Source organism: Mobula birostris, chromosome 25 (genome assembly GCF_030028105.1).
Source record: "Mobula birostris isolate sMobBir1 chromosome 25, sMobBir1.hap1, whole genome shotgun sequence".
Lineage (NCBI taxonomy): Eukaryota > Metazoa > Chordata > Chondrichthyes > Myliobatiformes > Myliobatidae > Mobula > Mobula birostris.
The window spans coordinates 3670742-3685554 of NC_092394.1; the positions used below are offsets into that span (position 1 = coordinate 3670742).

Sequence of the window (14813 nt, forward strand, 5' to 3'; positions counted from 1 at the left end):
CTAGTCAGTAAACAAGATGGGACAGTATGATATGGAGAGCAAGCTGTTGCTCATGCAGCACATCCCCCTCTCCACATAGCTGATGAACCCAAAGGAACGACAGAGGCTGATACAGTTTGGTACCAGCAGCGTCGCAGGAGTTGCCAGTCAACAGTAAACTCAATGTTTGGAGCTTAGAAAAATCGAGGGCTATGCGATAGGGAAATTCTAGGCAGTTTCTAGAGTTGGCACAACATTGTGGGCCGTAGGGCCAGTAATGTGCTGTAAATTTCTATGTTCTTTGTTCTGTGTTCAATGTGGGACTGTCTTAGGGACTCCAGCTCTGGATTTTTCCCTCGGATTTTCTCCCGAAGCCTTCCCTGTGAATGGGTATAGCTGTAAAGCAGCAGAGGTTTGAGATCAGAGTTTTCCTTCTCCTAGGTGAGCTGCCAACCACGGCTGATGAGCCCCATCTGCCTGAAACAACCAGTTTTAAGGTGCCAGCAACCCACCTTTGCCCCTTCCCCTGTCAGCAGGAACAGTTCCGCCGGGATTAGTAGCTAAGCCACACGTGAAGGCCAGGAGCTAGACTTGTTTGTCAGAGGCTATTTGAAACGTATGCCATTGGGAGCACTTAATAGATTGTGGGAGCTTGTCCCCACAAATCTCCCTCCTGGCTACAATAACCTTCAAGAATCAGGAGCTATAGACTTGCAACCTGAAGAACTTCGAAGTTCCGCCGCCCCTGATTCCAGGCACCAGCGGTCGGGCACCCTGTGGCTGGAAGGCTAACCAGTCTCTGAAACCCCACCCTTGTTGCTCCTGTGACAGACTCTGCCCTTACTCCTGCCACAGGTGGAGAGGACACGTTGTTGGTGCGCGTCACCCGGGCGCAGGCAGCACTTGGCAGACTGCTGGACGTGCAGACCCAGGCGGAGAGCGCCTTACAGCAGCAAGTGAAAGCTCTGCGGCAGGAGATGTAAGTCTTGGCGGTGGGGTGGGCGGTGAGTTCAACATTCGACAACTCAGGAAGCGGTGGGAAACGTCTGTTGTTGGCCTTAGAATCAGGGACATAAGTTGTGAAATGTGTTGTTTTGCTGCAGCAGTAGAGTGTAAATACATTAAAATATACTATAAAGTACTGTAAGAAAAACAGTGCCTATAAAGAGTATTCACTCCCTTGGGAATTTTCATGTTTTATTGTTTTACAACATTGAATCACAGTGGATTTAATTTGGCTTTTTTGATACTGATCAACAGAAAATGACTCTTCGTGTCAAAGTCAAAACAGATCTCTACAAGGTGATCTAAATTAATAGAAACATAAAACACAAAATAATTGATTGCATAAGTATTCACTCCCTTTAATATGACAGAACAAGTCATCACTGGTGCAGCCAGTTTTAGAAGTTTTTAGAAGTCACAGAATTATTTACATGGAGATCACAGTGTACAGTCAACGTTTCAATTGATTGTAGTAAAAATACACCTGTATCTGGAAGGTTCAACCGCTGGTGAGTCAGTATCCTGGCAAAAACTACACTATGAAGACAAAAGAACATGCCAAGCAACTCCACAAAAAGGTTATTGAAAAGCACGAGTCAGGAGATGGATTCAAGAAAATTTTCAAGTCACTGAATATCCCTTAGAGTACAGTTAAATCAATCATCAGGAAATGGAAAGAATATGACACAGCTGTAAACCTGCCAAGAACAGGCCATCTTCAAAAACTGAGTGACCATGCAAGAAGGGGACAAACGAGGGAGGTCACCAAGTGTCCTGAGATAACTCTGGAGGAGTTAGGAGCTCCAGTGGCTGAGATGGGAGAGACTGCGCATACAACAATTGTTGCCTGGGTGCTTCACCTGTCACTGCTTTATGGGAGAGTGGCAAAGAGAAAGCCACTGTTTTTTTTTTAAAAAAAAACAACAAAGTTTGCCAGAAGGCACGTGGGAGACTGAAGTCAGCTGGAAAAAGGTTCTATGGTCTGATGAAACCAAAATTGAGCTTTTTGGCCATCAGACTAAACGTTATGTTTAGTGTAAGTGAAATACCGCACATTATCAAAAACCTCCATCCCTACCCTGAAGCATGGTTAACGTTCACGCTTTGGGAATGCTTCACTGCAGCAGACCCTGGAAGGCTTGTGAAGGTAGGGGGTAAAATGAATGCAGCAAAATACAGGGAAATCCTGGAGGAAAACCTGATACAGTCTGCAAGAGAACTGTGACTTGGGAGAAGACTTGTTTTCCAGCAAGACAATGACCTCAAGCATAAAGCCAAAGTTACATAGGAATGGCTTAAAAACAACAACGTTAATGTCCTAGAGTAGCAAGTCAGACTCCAGACTTCAATCCAATTGAGAATTTGTGGCCAGACTGGAAAAGGGCCGTTCATTCACCATCCCCATGCAATCTGACAGAGTTTGAACAGTTTTGTAACGAAGAATGGGGAAAATTGTGGTGTCCAGATGTGCAAAGCTGATAGAGACCTATCCACACAGACTCAAGTCTGCAATTGCTGCCAAAGATGATTTGAAGGGGATGAATACTTCTGCAATCAATTACTTTGTGTTTTATATTTGTAATTAATTTAGATCATTTGTTGAGATCTGTTTTCATGAAAGTCTTTTCTGTTGATCAGTATCAAAAAATGCCAAATTAAATCCACTGTGATTCAATGTTGCAAAACAATAAAACATGAAAACTTCCAAGGGGGTGAATACTTTATCTAGGCACTGTATGTAAAAACTTAAGTAGTGCAAAAAGAGAGCAGAAAAAATAAATGGGTAGTGTTCATTGGTTCATTGCCCATTTAGAAACCTGATGGCGGAGGGGAAGAAGCTGTTCCTGAAATGTCGAGTGTGTGTCTTCAGGCTCCTGTACCTCCTCCCTGATGGTAGCAATGAGAAGAGGGCATGTCCTGGGTGATGGGGGTCCTTAATGATGGATGCCGCCTTAGAGGCATTGCTTGGATGCTGGGGAGACCAGTGCCCATCAAGTTTACAACTTTCTGCAGCTTTTTCAAATCCTTTCTGCCCCTCCATACCAGACGGCAAAGCAGCCAGTCAGAATGCTCCCACGGTACATATACAGAACCAACCCCAGCTTCACACCGTGGCTGCAAAGTTATCCAGGTGGTGGGTGTAGACTAGGGCAGGGGTCCTGTGCAGTGGGGGAGACAGAATTTGCTGGACATGGAGAATGCAAGGAGGAAGGAGTGTTGGGTTGTGATGGGTGCATCTTAGGACCTAAATCAGGTTTGTTGTCACTAAGTATGTGGGAAATTTGTTGTTTTGCGGCAGCAAACTGGTGCAATACATAGAATATATTATAAACTGCAATAACAATATTCACTCAGCGGCCATTTATCATGTACCTTCTGTACCAGAGAAAGTAGCCACTGAGTGTATGTTCATGGTCCATTGCTGCTGGAGCCCATCCACCTCAAGGTTCGACATGCTGAGCGTTCAGAGATGCTCTTCTGCACCCTGCTCTCATAACACAGTTATCTGAGTTACTGTTGCCTTCCAGTCAGCTTGAATCAGTCTGGCCACTCTTCCCTGACCTCTCTCATTAACAGGGCATTTTGGCCACAGAACTGCTGCTCACTGGATGTTGTTTGTTACTCACACCATTCTCTGTAAACTTTAGGGGCTATTGTGTGTGAAAATCCCAGGTTAGTAACAGTTTCTGAGATACAGAAACCACCCTGTCTGGCTCCAACAATCATTCCACAGTCAGTTACTTAGATCACATTTCTTCCCTGTTTTGATATTTGGTCAAACAACATCTGAGCCTCTTGACCGTGCCTGCATGCTTTTATGTATTGAGTTGCTGCCACACTAGATCTTTGCATTAACAAGCAGGTATACCTAACAAATGTGAGTGTGTACTGTATTCTGTGGCCTGTGGGTGGGGGATTTAACATCTCCCCGGTTGGATCTCTCCTCAGCATTGATGGCCGGCAGCAACAGAAGGCGAGGAGCAGCCAGAAGCAGCTGGAACTGCACGGCCTGCAGGACCGTGTGGCCAAGCTTGAGGCAGAGAACCGGCAACTGGCCCGTGACCTACGGGCACACGTCAAGGTAAGAAATGTCTGTGTACGCTCTCACCGGGAGGGTGCAGCTGCCCGCCAGCTCAGAATTGGTGCGGGCAGGTGTACGTGCTTCTCCTTCTGCCAAGAAATACGGTGCAGAATGAAGCCTCTCGTGACAGGGTGCCACTCCATCTTCAGACTGTTCCACCCGACAAGTGTTGGATTCTGATGTTCTTTCAGAAGTCAGGAAAGAGGCACAAAACTGGCTGCTTCTCGATCGCTTTATTAAGAGATGATTCTGACGCCTCCGTCGGTCAGAATTGACAGTGGATATTGCGTCCTAGCTGTCTAGATACACAAGCCGGGGCAGTACGATGTGGAGAGCTAGCTGTTGCCGGTGTAGCAAGCTCCCCCTCTGATGAACCCAAAGGAACAGCAGTCACTGATACCGTTTGGTACCATCAGTGTAGCAGGAGTTGCCAGTCAATGTAGAACTCAATGTAGAGCTGCCTTAGGGACTCCAGCTCTGGATTTTTCCCTCGGAATTTACTCCCGAAGTCCTTCCCATGAGTGGGTATAGCTGCAAGGCAGTAAGGGTTTGAGAGCAGAATCTTCCTTCTCCTGGATGAGTTGCCAACAATGGCTGACGAGCCCCATCTGCCTGAAGCGACGGGTTTTAATGCACCAATTACCCAACTTTGCCCCTTCTCCTTTCAGTAGAAACGGTTCTACCAGACTTGGTAGCTAAGCCACACATGAAGGTCAGGAGCTGGACTTGGTTGTCAGAGGCTATTTGAGATGCATGCCACTGGGAGCATTTAATAGGGGGTGGGAGCTTGTCCCCATTACCACCCCCAGATATAACAACCTTAAAGAACTTAAGAGTTGATAGAACAAAAAAACAAATGAAATGGACGGTGATGGAGGTCTGCCAAGCAAAGGGAAATACAGGAGAAGCAAAAGAATTGAAGAGGATGGCAGTCAACATGGAGCAACGCCTTTATAGATGAGGAAAATTCCATTCACATTTGTAGATAAAAGTTAACCAATGAGATACTGTAGCTCTTATTTAAATAATGCAGAAGAAAGAAGCTTCCAGAGCTTTCCAGAATTATACTTTGTATAACTTGCATATACATATTGTGACCACTACTAAGCAGTTACTTGTATGTAAGTAATTATATAAAATACAAGCAGATAATTGTTCAACTGCAAAGGCAATAACAATTAAACAGTCTAATCTAAGAATTAAACAGTTTGATCCAACATGGAGTACCTCCATCTGTTAATAATTCTGTCTGACGGGGTACCACCATCTTCTACGCACACACTTGGCAGCAGTCGTGGAGCCTCAGTGCACACAACGCACACGCACAGAGTGCTAACCTTGGCCATTCCCTCTTCCCTGTCTTTTTAAATCCCCCATGCCTTCCCCAGCCCCCTCACCAGCCTGGGTGTCCAGTACTCCTGTTTAGTGTCATTTACAGTACCCGTATCTAAAGGAGAATTTAAAAAAAGTTACAATAAATAAAAACACAATAAATATGAATTCTTCAGATAGCTTATATACACAGACTGATTGTATGTCCATAAAGTGACTCTAGGCACAGGAGTGTCTGTACATAAGGTGACTGACAGGAAATGATAAAGTAGTGGTGGTTGGGGGTGTGGAAGGGTGGGTGAGTGGGTGGAGGTGTTGATCAGCCTCGCTGCTTGGGGAAAGTAACTGATTTTGAGTCTGGTGGCCCTGGGGTAGGTGCATGGGTGGAGTCTTGTTTTTTTCATTCTTTATACTTCATTTGTTCTTGTAACGTTTAATAAAACAGTCATAACCACCAAGTTTTTTTTGCCTCATTCTTGACTTGCAAAGAACATGCTGATCAGTATCAGCAGAGCTGTCGGAATCCGGAATCCACAGTGACAGTGTTCCTTCCCTTACAGATTAAGTGTGACATGGAGGAAACTCTGACTGATCAGAAGCAGACCATTGTTAAATTTCATGAAATGTTGGATTCCAATCTTGAGGAACATACACAGTATCTGGTAAGGCTCTAGTGAACATGCACTCGGCTCAGCCCATCATAAACATGGAATATTACAGCCCAGTACAGGCCACCTTTTAAACTATCCCTCCGTTCCACACACCCTCCGTTTTTCTGTTGTCCATACTCCTATCTAGAGTTTCCTAAATGCCTCTAATCTATCTGCCACCACCACCGCCCTGGCAGTGTGTTCAACACACCCACCACTCTGTGTGTATAAAACCTCCCTCCAACCTCCCTTGCACTTTCCTCCAAAAACCTTAAAGTGGGCCATTTCCACCCTAGGACAAAGTCTCCGGCTAACCACTCAGTCCAAGCTTCTCTATCGATTCACCTCTCATCCTGGTTTCATACGACACAGGAGCAGAATGAGGCCATTTGGCCTGTCAAGTCTGCTCTGCCATTCCATCTTGGCTGATATATTATCCCTCTCAATCACATTCTCCTGCCTTCTCCCTGTAACCTTTGACACCCTTTACTAATCGAGAACCTAGCAACCTTTGCTTTAAATATACCCAATGACTTGGCCCCCACAGCCATCTGTGGTAATGAGATCCACAGATTCACCACCCTCTGGCTGAAGAAATCCCTCCCCTCATCCCTCAAGGGACGTCCACCTATTCTGAGGCTGTGCCCTCTGGTCCAGGACTCCCTCACTACACGAAACATCCTCTCCACATCCACTCTATCGAGGCCTTTCAATATTCGACAGGTTTCAGTGAAATTTCCCCTCATCTGAACTCCAGCAAGCTCAGGCCCAGAACCATCAAGCACTTCTCAAATATTAACCCCTTCATTCTCGGGATCAGGCTATGGAGCAGGAGGTCGTGGACCTGAGGCGTCAGCTGCAGCAGCTGGAGACGGAGACCAGCACCCTCCGCGAAGAGTTTGCCAAACTGCAATCCCCTGCCGACGTTCCAGGCAAGGGCTGGCTTCAGGAGAAGGTGGAGCTGCAGCATCAGGTAACACGTGGGGTGCCCAATAATGTCTGGGTTCTCAGCACTCACCAGCTCATGATCCGTGGGTTAATCAGTGAATCCCTCCCCGGGTGGGGTGTCCGATGTTGTCTGACCTACGGGTTACTATCTAATCCCTCCCCGGGTGGGGTGTCCAGTAACGTCTGGGTTGTCAGCACACACCAGCTCATGATGTGTGGGTTAATCAGTGAATCCCTCCCCGGGTGGGGTGTCCGATGACGTCTGGGCTCTCGGCGCACACTGGGCCATGGGCCACAGCCTAATTAGCCAGTCTCTCCCTGGGTGGGGTGTCCGATGAAGTTACTATCCAATCCCTCCCCGGGTGGCCATTCACTGCCACTCCCACATCGCTGTATTCACAGTTCAGTGGGTCACTCCAGGGGGCAGTGAAGGGGTGAAGCTGGCCATTTGGCCCATCATTGTTGTGCTAGCGTGGCTAGCCTCCCCACAGAAGGAGAGGTTCTTCATGCTGATTGAGGACTGTGAGACCGTTTTGCAAATGTCAGGGGCTGAGTCAGTCTTCACAGCCTGTGCCTTTCTGTGGACTCCTGCTCCTTCAGCAGACTCTTCGGAGACACAAGTGGCTCTGCAGAGACTGGGATATACAGTAACATAAGCAAAATACTGGAGGAGCCGAGAATTCCCTTCCACAACTTCGATGCTGCCCTCACCTGCATTTCCTCTGTTTCCTGGGCAGCTACTCTCACCCCATTCTCCCACTACCATAAGAGGGAGAGGGTTCCCCTTGTCCTTGCATACCACCCAGGAGCCTTCATAACCAGGATCATTCTCAATACTTCAGCATTGTCAACAGGACCCTACCACCAACCCCCATCACTTCCTCATCTCCCCCTTCATTTTCCACAGGGATCGCTCCCTACACACCTCCCTTGTCCACTCGTCCCTCCCCACTGATCTCCCTCCTGGCATCACAAGTGCTACACCTGCCCTCCTGCCTCACCAGCAGTCAGGGCCCCAAACAGTCCTTCCAGGTGAGGCGACATTTCACCTGCGAGTCTGTCAGGGTCATCTATTGTATCTGGTGCTCCAGGTGTGGCCTCCTCTACATCGAGGCCATTTGATCTGTTTGGGGATTTCCTCGAGGCCATTATTTCAGTTTGACTTCCCATTCCCATTCCACATGGCCACCTCCACCATCACAATGAGGCCACTCTCAGGTTGAAGAATCAGAATGGGGTGTTGTTTCTTCATTCTGTCTGGGTGGCCTCCAACCTGATAGCATGAACATCAATTTCTCTAACTCCCCCCCCCCCCCCCCCCACCTCCGTTTTCCATTCCCCACTCTGGTTCCCCCTCACCCCCTCCCTTCTCTACTTACCTCTGGTGCCCCCCCCCTTCCCTTTCTCCTGTGGTCCACTCTCCTCTCCTATCAGATCCCTTCTTCAACCTTCTACCCCCTCCTTCCATCCTCTCCCAGCTTCTCACTTCACCCACCTTCCCCCTCGCTGGTCTCACCCCACTTGTCCTCCTTCCCCTCTCCTGTTTATTCTGGCTTCTTCCCCCTTCCTTTCCTCTCCTGAAGGGTCTTGGCCAGAAGCATCAACTGTTTGTTCTCCTCCACAGATGCTGCCCGACCTGCCGAGTTCCTGCAGCATTTTGTGTGTGTTGCTCACGTGCTCTGGGCCATGGCTGAAGGGTGTAGACCTGAGGGGGGTGGGGTCTAACAATATGGGTCTTCAAAGGGTGGTATGGGCTGTCCTTCCCCATCAGCAGTGACCCCTCTCCCTCCCCCCCCCCCCACCTGTATTCACTGGAACACAGGTGTCATTCCTTGAATTGTGCTGTTTAAGGTGCGGAAGCTGCGGGGGGCTTACGTGCAGAAGGACAGCGAGATGCAGCAACTGAGGGAGAAGATGGTCAGACACGTGAGTAACATCTGATTGCCTGGTGTGTTGGGCTGGTGGCCCAGCTCTCTGGTTCTCAATTCCCCCAGAGTTGTCCTGCTCAGTGGTTCAGTGGTTCCCATGTTCTCTATCTGTGAACCCAGCATCCCTGCACTGGGCTCCATCATCCTTCAGACAACATGGAACAGAACAAGCCCTGCAGCGGCTGTGGAGGCCAAGTCTTTCTGTATATTTAAGGCAGAGGTTGATAGATTCTTGAGTGGTCAGGGCGTGAAGGGATACGGGGAGAAGGCAGGAGATCGAAGCTGAGAGGAAAATTGGATCAGCCTCTGCTTCCTCTCTAAAGCTTCCTGTAATGAGGCAATCAGAACTGGACAGGGTACCCCATGTGGTCTAACCAGAGTTTTGCAGAGCTGTAACATTATGTCTCAGCTCTTGAACTCAATCCCCTGACTCATGAAGGGCAACACATCGTAATCTCTCTAATCACTTTAGTTTTAACCTCCAAGTTGAAACTAAAATGTTTTTAAAGATAAAGATTTAAATTAGTTTTATTTTTCACTTTGAAACATACAGTGGAATGTGTCGTTTCCGTGAATGACCAACATGGTCCCAGGATGTGCTGGGGGCAGCCCACAAGGGTCGGCACAGTTCTAACACCAACATAGCAGGGGCCTTCCTACTCAGCCCGTCAACTTGCGAAGCTCTTCCCTGGCCTTGCACTCACTGGGCGAGGGTGTTAACCCATGGCTTCCCTCCTCATCTCCACTGCCCGAGTGTGGATCAGCCTGCTGGGCTGTGGGAGATGCCACTTCTCACACCGCTGGGGCAAGTAGCTCCTCCAATGCCCCCAGCTCTGATCTCTATCATCCTCTCTTTGTTCGAAGTGTCAGGCACCTGTCCTAACTCCTCCCCACCACTTGGGCAAAGTTCTATCTTTTTAAAAAAAGTAGCTAGGGGCTGTTCTGTCCTGTATCTCTTTCAGTCTGCCAGCAACCCACCAATTTAATCCTGGCCTAATCACGGGACAATTTACAATGACCAATTAACCGACTAACTGGTACATCTTTGGACTGTGGGAGGAAATCCAGGCAGTCACGGGGAAGAACGTACAAACTCCTTACAGACAGTGACAGGAATTGAACGCTGAACTCCAATGCCCCAAGCTGTAATAGCATCATCCTGCGGTTCAGTCTGGGATCTGCAGTGTCTGTATTGGGGCAGAATGGTAGTGTAGCAGTTCACATAATGCATTACCACGCCAACACACGAGTTCAATTCATGCTGCTGTCTAGAAGGACTTTGTACGTTCTCCCTGTAACCATGTGGGTCCCTCCGGGTTTTCCGGTTTCCTCCCACATTCCCAAGACGTACAGATTAGTTCGTAAGCTGTGGTGTTGTATGATGATGCTGGAAGCGTGGTGACACTTGCGAGCTGTCCTAGGCACAATTCCTCGCTGATTTAACACAACACATTTCACTATACAGTACATTTTGATGTAAATGTGACAAATAAAACTCACCTTTAATCTGAGCCAGGTTTAATTTCACCTGTCTGTATCGTGAAATTTGTTGTTTTGTGGCAACAGAACATTGCAATACATAATAAAAAAAATTATAGATTGCAATAAGAATTATATATAAAAAATTGAATAAGTTATGTAAAAATAGTGAGGTAGTGTTGATGGGTTTTGATGGTGGAGGGGAAGAAGCTGTTCCTGAATGGTTGTGTGTGTTTAGGCTCCTGTGCCCCCTCCCTGCCGGCAGGAACGAGAAGTAGGCATGTCCTGGGTGACTGGTTTCTTCGTGACAGATGCTGCTGTTTTGAGGCGTCTCCTTTTGAAGGTGTTCTGGGTGCCGGGGGAGACTGGTGCCCATGATGGAATTGGCTGAGCTTGCAGTGCCCAGCCCTTGTCACAGGCTGTGACCCCCGACCCCCCCCCCAAGGTGGGGGTTGGTGAGGCTGCCGGCAGATTGCGGTGCGTTGGGGTACAGACGTGGTCAGTAATGTCTCCTTTCCCCACTCCTAGCGAGCCATTCTGGAGGAGAACAATGAGAAAGCAGAGGCGGAGGTGGCCAAACTGGACCAGATGATCGAGCATGTCAGAAATGTAAGTGTCTGGGAACGGTGGGGTGGGTTGTGCTGAAGATGGTGGGTTGCTGAGGCATTGTAAGGCACCGGTAAGGTCTCATTAGTTCTGTGAGCAGTTGTGTGCTGATGTTGGAGAGGGTTCAAAGGAGGTTCATGAAAATGATTCCAGGAATGAAAGGGTTAACGTGTGAGGAGTGTTTGATGGCTCCGGGCCTGTACTCACTGGAGTTTAGAAGAATGAGGGTGGACGTCATTCAAACCTATCGAGTATTGAAAGACCGAGATAGAATGGATGTTTCCTATATTGGGGGAGTCTACGACCAGAGGGCACAGCCTCAGAATAGAGGCTAAGTCATTGGTTACACTTAAAGTGGGGGTTGATAGGTTCCTGATTAGTCAGGGTATCAAAGGTTACGGGGAGAGGCAGGAAAATGGGGTCGAGATGGATAATAAATCAGACATGAAGGAATTTTGGAGCAGACTTGATGGGCTGATTGCTCTTCTGTGGAATGGTGGTGTGGGGGGTAGGGAGTGGGGGTCTGCAGGAGGGCAGTTATCAATACCCAGAGCCTTTTTGCTCCACCCCAGGGTGATGACGTTGGCTGTGCAGCAACGACTGTCCCCCGCTGTGCAGAGGGGATAGTGGCTGAGTCCCAACCAGCAGGCCGGTCAGTCAGAATGAATACAGAGTCCACTGCCGCCCCCACTGCCAGATTCACCTCCCTCTTACTGAGTAAATTCTTCCTCAACTCCGTTCTAAACGGAGGTCCTGTGCCCTCTGATGCTGGACTCCCCCACTACAGTGAACATCCTCTCCATATCCACTCGATCTTGGTCTTTCAATGTTCAATAGGTTTCAATGAGATCCTCCTTTAATCTTTTAAACTCCATTAGACATAGGAGCAGAATTAGGCCATTCAGTCCATCAAGTCTGCTCTGTCAATCCATCACAGGTGATTTATTATCCCGCTCAACTGCATTCTCCTGCCTTCTCCCCCTAACATCTGACACCCTGACTAATCAAAAACCAATCAACCTCCACCTTAAATATACTCAATGACTTGGCCTCCACAGCTGTCTGTAGCAACGAATTCCATAGATTCACCACCTTTTGGCTAAAGAAATTCCTCAGTTCTGTTCTAAAGGGACGACCCTCTATTGTGAGACTGTGGCCTCCGGTCCTAGTCTCCCCACCGTAGGAAACATCCTCTCCACATCCATTCTGTCCAGGCCTTTCAGTATTTGGTAGATTTCGATGCGATCCCTGTTATTTTTTCTGAATTCCAGTGAATACAGGTCCAGAGCCATCAAACACTTCTCATATGTTAACCTTTTCATTCCTGTAATCATTATCACGAACCTCCTCTGGACCCTCTCCAATGCCAGCATATCCTTTCTTAGACAAGGGCTCTGGGTGATGGCGGTGGTGGTCTAGCAGTGTGGTGGTCTTGACTCTCTCTCACGACCTAACCCAAAGCTTCTTTCCCTGAAATGTCAGGGTAATTGGACTGAGTCTGTGTTTGTTTGACCCTTGGGTTCAGACCTCGTGCTGATAGACTCCCCCTACCTTTCCTCTGTGGCTGGTGTGTCTCGGAGGGCTCTGCTCTGCTCTCCCTGGTCCGGCCGCCGGTGACCAGGGCTGTGGTGGGGAGAGGCCATTTGGGCCATCCCGTCTGCTCGCGATTCCCCTTCCAGTACAGCCCCACAACCCGGGATCTCCACAGTACCAGACACCTGCCAACCTATCTCGCATTGTACTATGACCGAACCGCTGTGGCCTCTTGTGTAGAGGTTCACAAATATTCTCCTCCCTCTGGGTGAAAGTGTCTCCCTCCTGACCTCATTGTGGTTGTTGAGCCATTGTCTGCCTACAATGCATTTTCTCTGTTACTGTTATTGATTTCTCTTGTACCACCTCACTGCTGTGTAATATAGAGTCCGGGGCCAAGGACTGGAGGTCTGGAGGTCAGTGTGTGTGAGCGGGTGGGAAAGGGGCTTGTTTTACAGTTGTTTAGTTGTTGCTTGAGGTGTTCTGAACATTGTGGATATGCTATGCTAGTGCTGGAATGTGTGAGCACACTTGCAGGCTGCCCCCAGGCTTTTCACTGTGTTTTAGTGTACACTTTATTAAGTAAATCTGAATCTAATGATCCAATCTATATAAACAGTATACATGACAGGTTTTTCCACTATCAGTATATGACAATAATAAACCAATCCCTCCTGCAGACGGTGGTGGTTTTGTGTTCAGCCACAAAGCTCAATCTCTGATATCTCAATAATCAACGCACACTGACCCCTTGTTGGGCTTTCGCTATTATTAGTTGTACATCACTTAAATTAAATTTGTTAGATATTAGAAGTGAGAGGGGGGCTAGGGAGTTCCCAGAATAATGGTTTGATTGCCTACTTCACTAAGAGATTCCAAAATTAGAATCCAATTAAGAGGATGCAGTCTGCAGACAGCTTTAGTGCGGCTGCTGCCTGCCACACATCTCTTCCAGCCCCGGGGTCAATAGGGCGCAGGCTGCCCCCCACACCCCCAGACCAGCTTTCACTCACTTAACGTCACACTTTCCAGCTGGTGATTGCCATGAGGCAGCAGAATTAGGTCATTTGGCCATTCCATCATGGCTGATTTCTTAGCCATTTGAACCCCACTCTCCTGCCTTCTCCCCATAAACTTTGGTGCCCCGACTGATCAAGAACCTGTCAACCTCCCCTTTAAAAGACTTGCTCTCCACAGCTGTCTATGGCAATGAGTTCCACTGATTCACCACTCTTGTGCTAAAGAAATTCCTCCTCATCTCTGTTCTAATTCAGAGGCTGTGCCCTCTGGTCCTAGACTCTGACACTACAGGAATCATCTCCTCCACATCTAGGCATATCTACACCTTTCAACATTTGACAGGTTTCAAGGAGATTCTTCTCCCACCCGCCCTACCCCCCCCAGAATGCTTCTAAACTCCAGTCAGTACAGCACCAGAGCCATTAAACACTCGTCATACACGAAACTCCAGTCAGTACAGCCCCAGAGCCATTAAAGACTCCTCGTACACTAACACTTTCATCTTTCATTCCTGGAGTTGTTCTTGTGAATGTGCTCTCCATTTGTGTTTCAGACACTCCATTCGGTGCCTGAGGTGGTGGCAAGCTCCGCGGAGTTGAAGGGACTCTTGTCGTATCTGGGAGACGACCTGGGAACCTAATGCGTCTGGACCACTGGGTCTCCTCGAACACTCTCTGTCTGCCCGGGGTGTCACTACCAAAGAGGATTTAATGGTTGTGTCTGGGGTGAGTGGGGAGGCTGTTTGGGCTCTCCAGTGATCTCAGCGTTCATAACCTCACATTCAAAAATTGGGCATCTCCAGTTTGGAGAGAAGACCTGACCATGATCATCCACCTGATGTGCCCCCAACTCTGTCCCACCAGCTCGACTGTGGCAACAGTTCGATGTGACTGGAGCTGTTTGGTTGGCTCATCTCAAGACGCGAGTTCTCTGCTGATCCCTGACACAGTGAGACCCCGAATCAGAGTGAAACATCATGTGAAATATTTATTCGTTGTACAGAGATGTGTGTTCTTTCCCTGCTGTGGTTCATGTTGAGATGCTTCTGTGTGGTGGTGGTCTCCCTCCTCTATATGTTCAGCAGAATATTTCCCCTTGTATATAATAAAGGCTGTGCATGTTAAAGTGTTACTGTGGTGACATTAAGCCAGGGAAGACTTATACTTTCAGTAAAAAAGTTCATCGGGTGATTGGACCTTCTGTCCGCCAGGGTCGGAGCTGACCGCTCCAACTGTCTGCCAGGCTCGTAGC

General features: G+C 48.2%; 1 protein-coding gene across 2 annotated transcripts in view; it reads left to right on the forward strand.

Moving 5' to 3' along the window:
• Positions 1–14813, forward strand: part of LOC140187745 (sperm-associated antigen 5-like) — a 38062-nt gene extending 23249 nt beyond the window's left edge. For both annotated transcript variants that reach the window (XM_072243390.1, XM_072243391.1), the window contains exons 11-17: positions 835–958; positions 3934–4066; positions 5959–6060; positions 6869–7021; positions 8848–8922; positions 10932–11012; positions 14116–14813. In XM_072243390.1, the coding sequence (XP_072099491.1) occupies positions 835–958; positions 3934–4066; positions 5959–6060; positions 6869–7021; positions 8848–8922; positions 10932–11012; positions 14116–14202 (755 nt within the window). In that variant the 3' untranslated portion in view covers positions 14203–14813. The remainder of the gene's footprint in view (positions 1–834; positions 959–3933; positions 4067–5958; positions 6061–6868; positions 7022–8847; positions 8923–10931; positions 11013–14115) is intronic.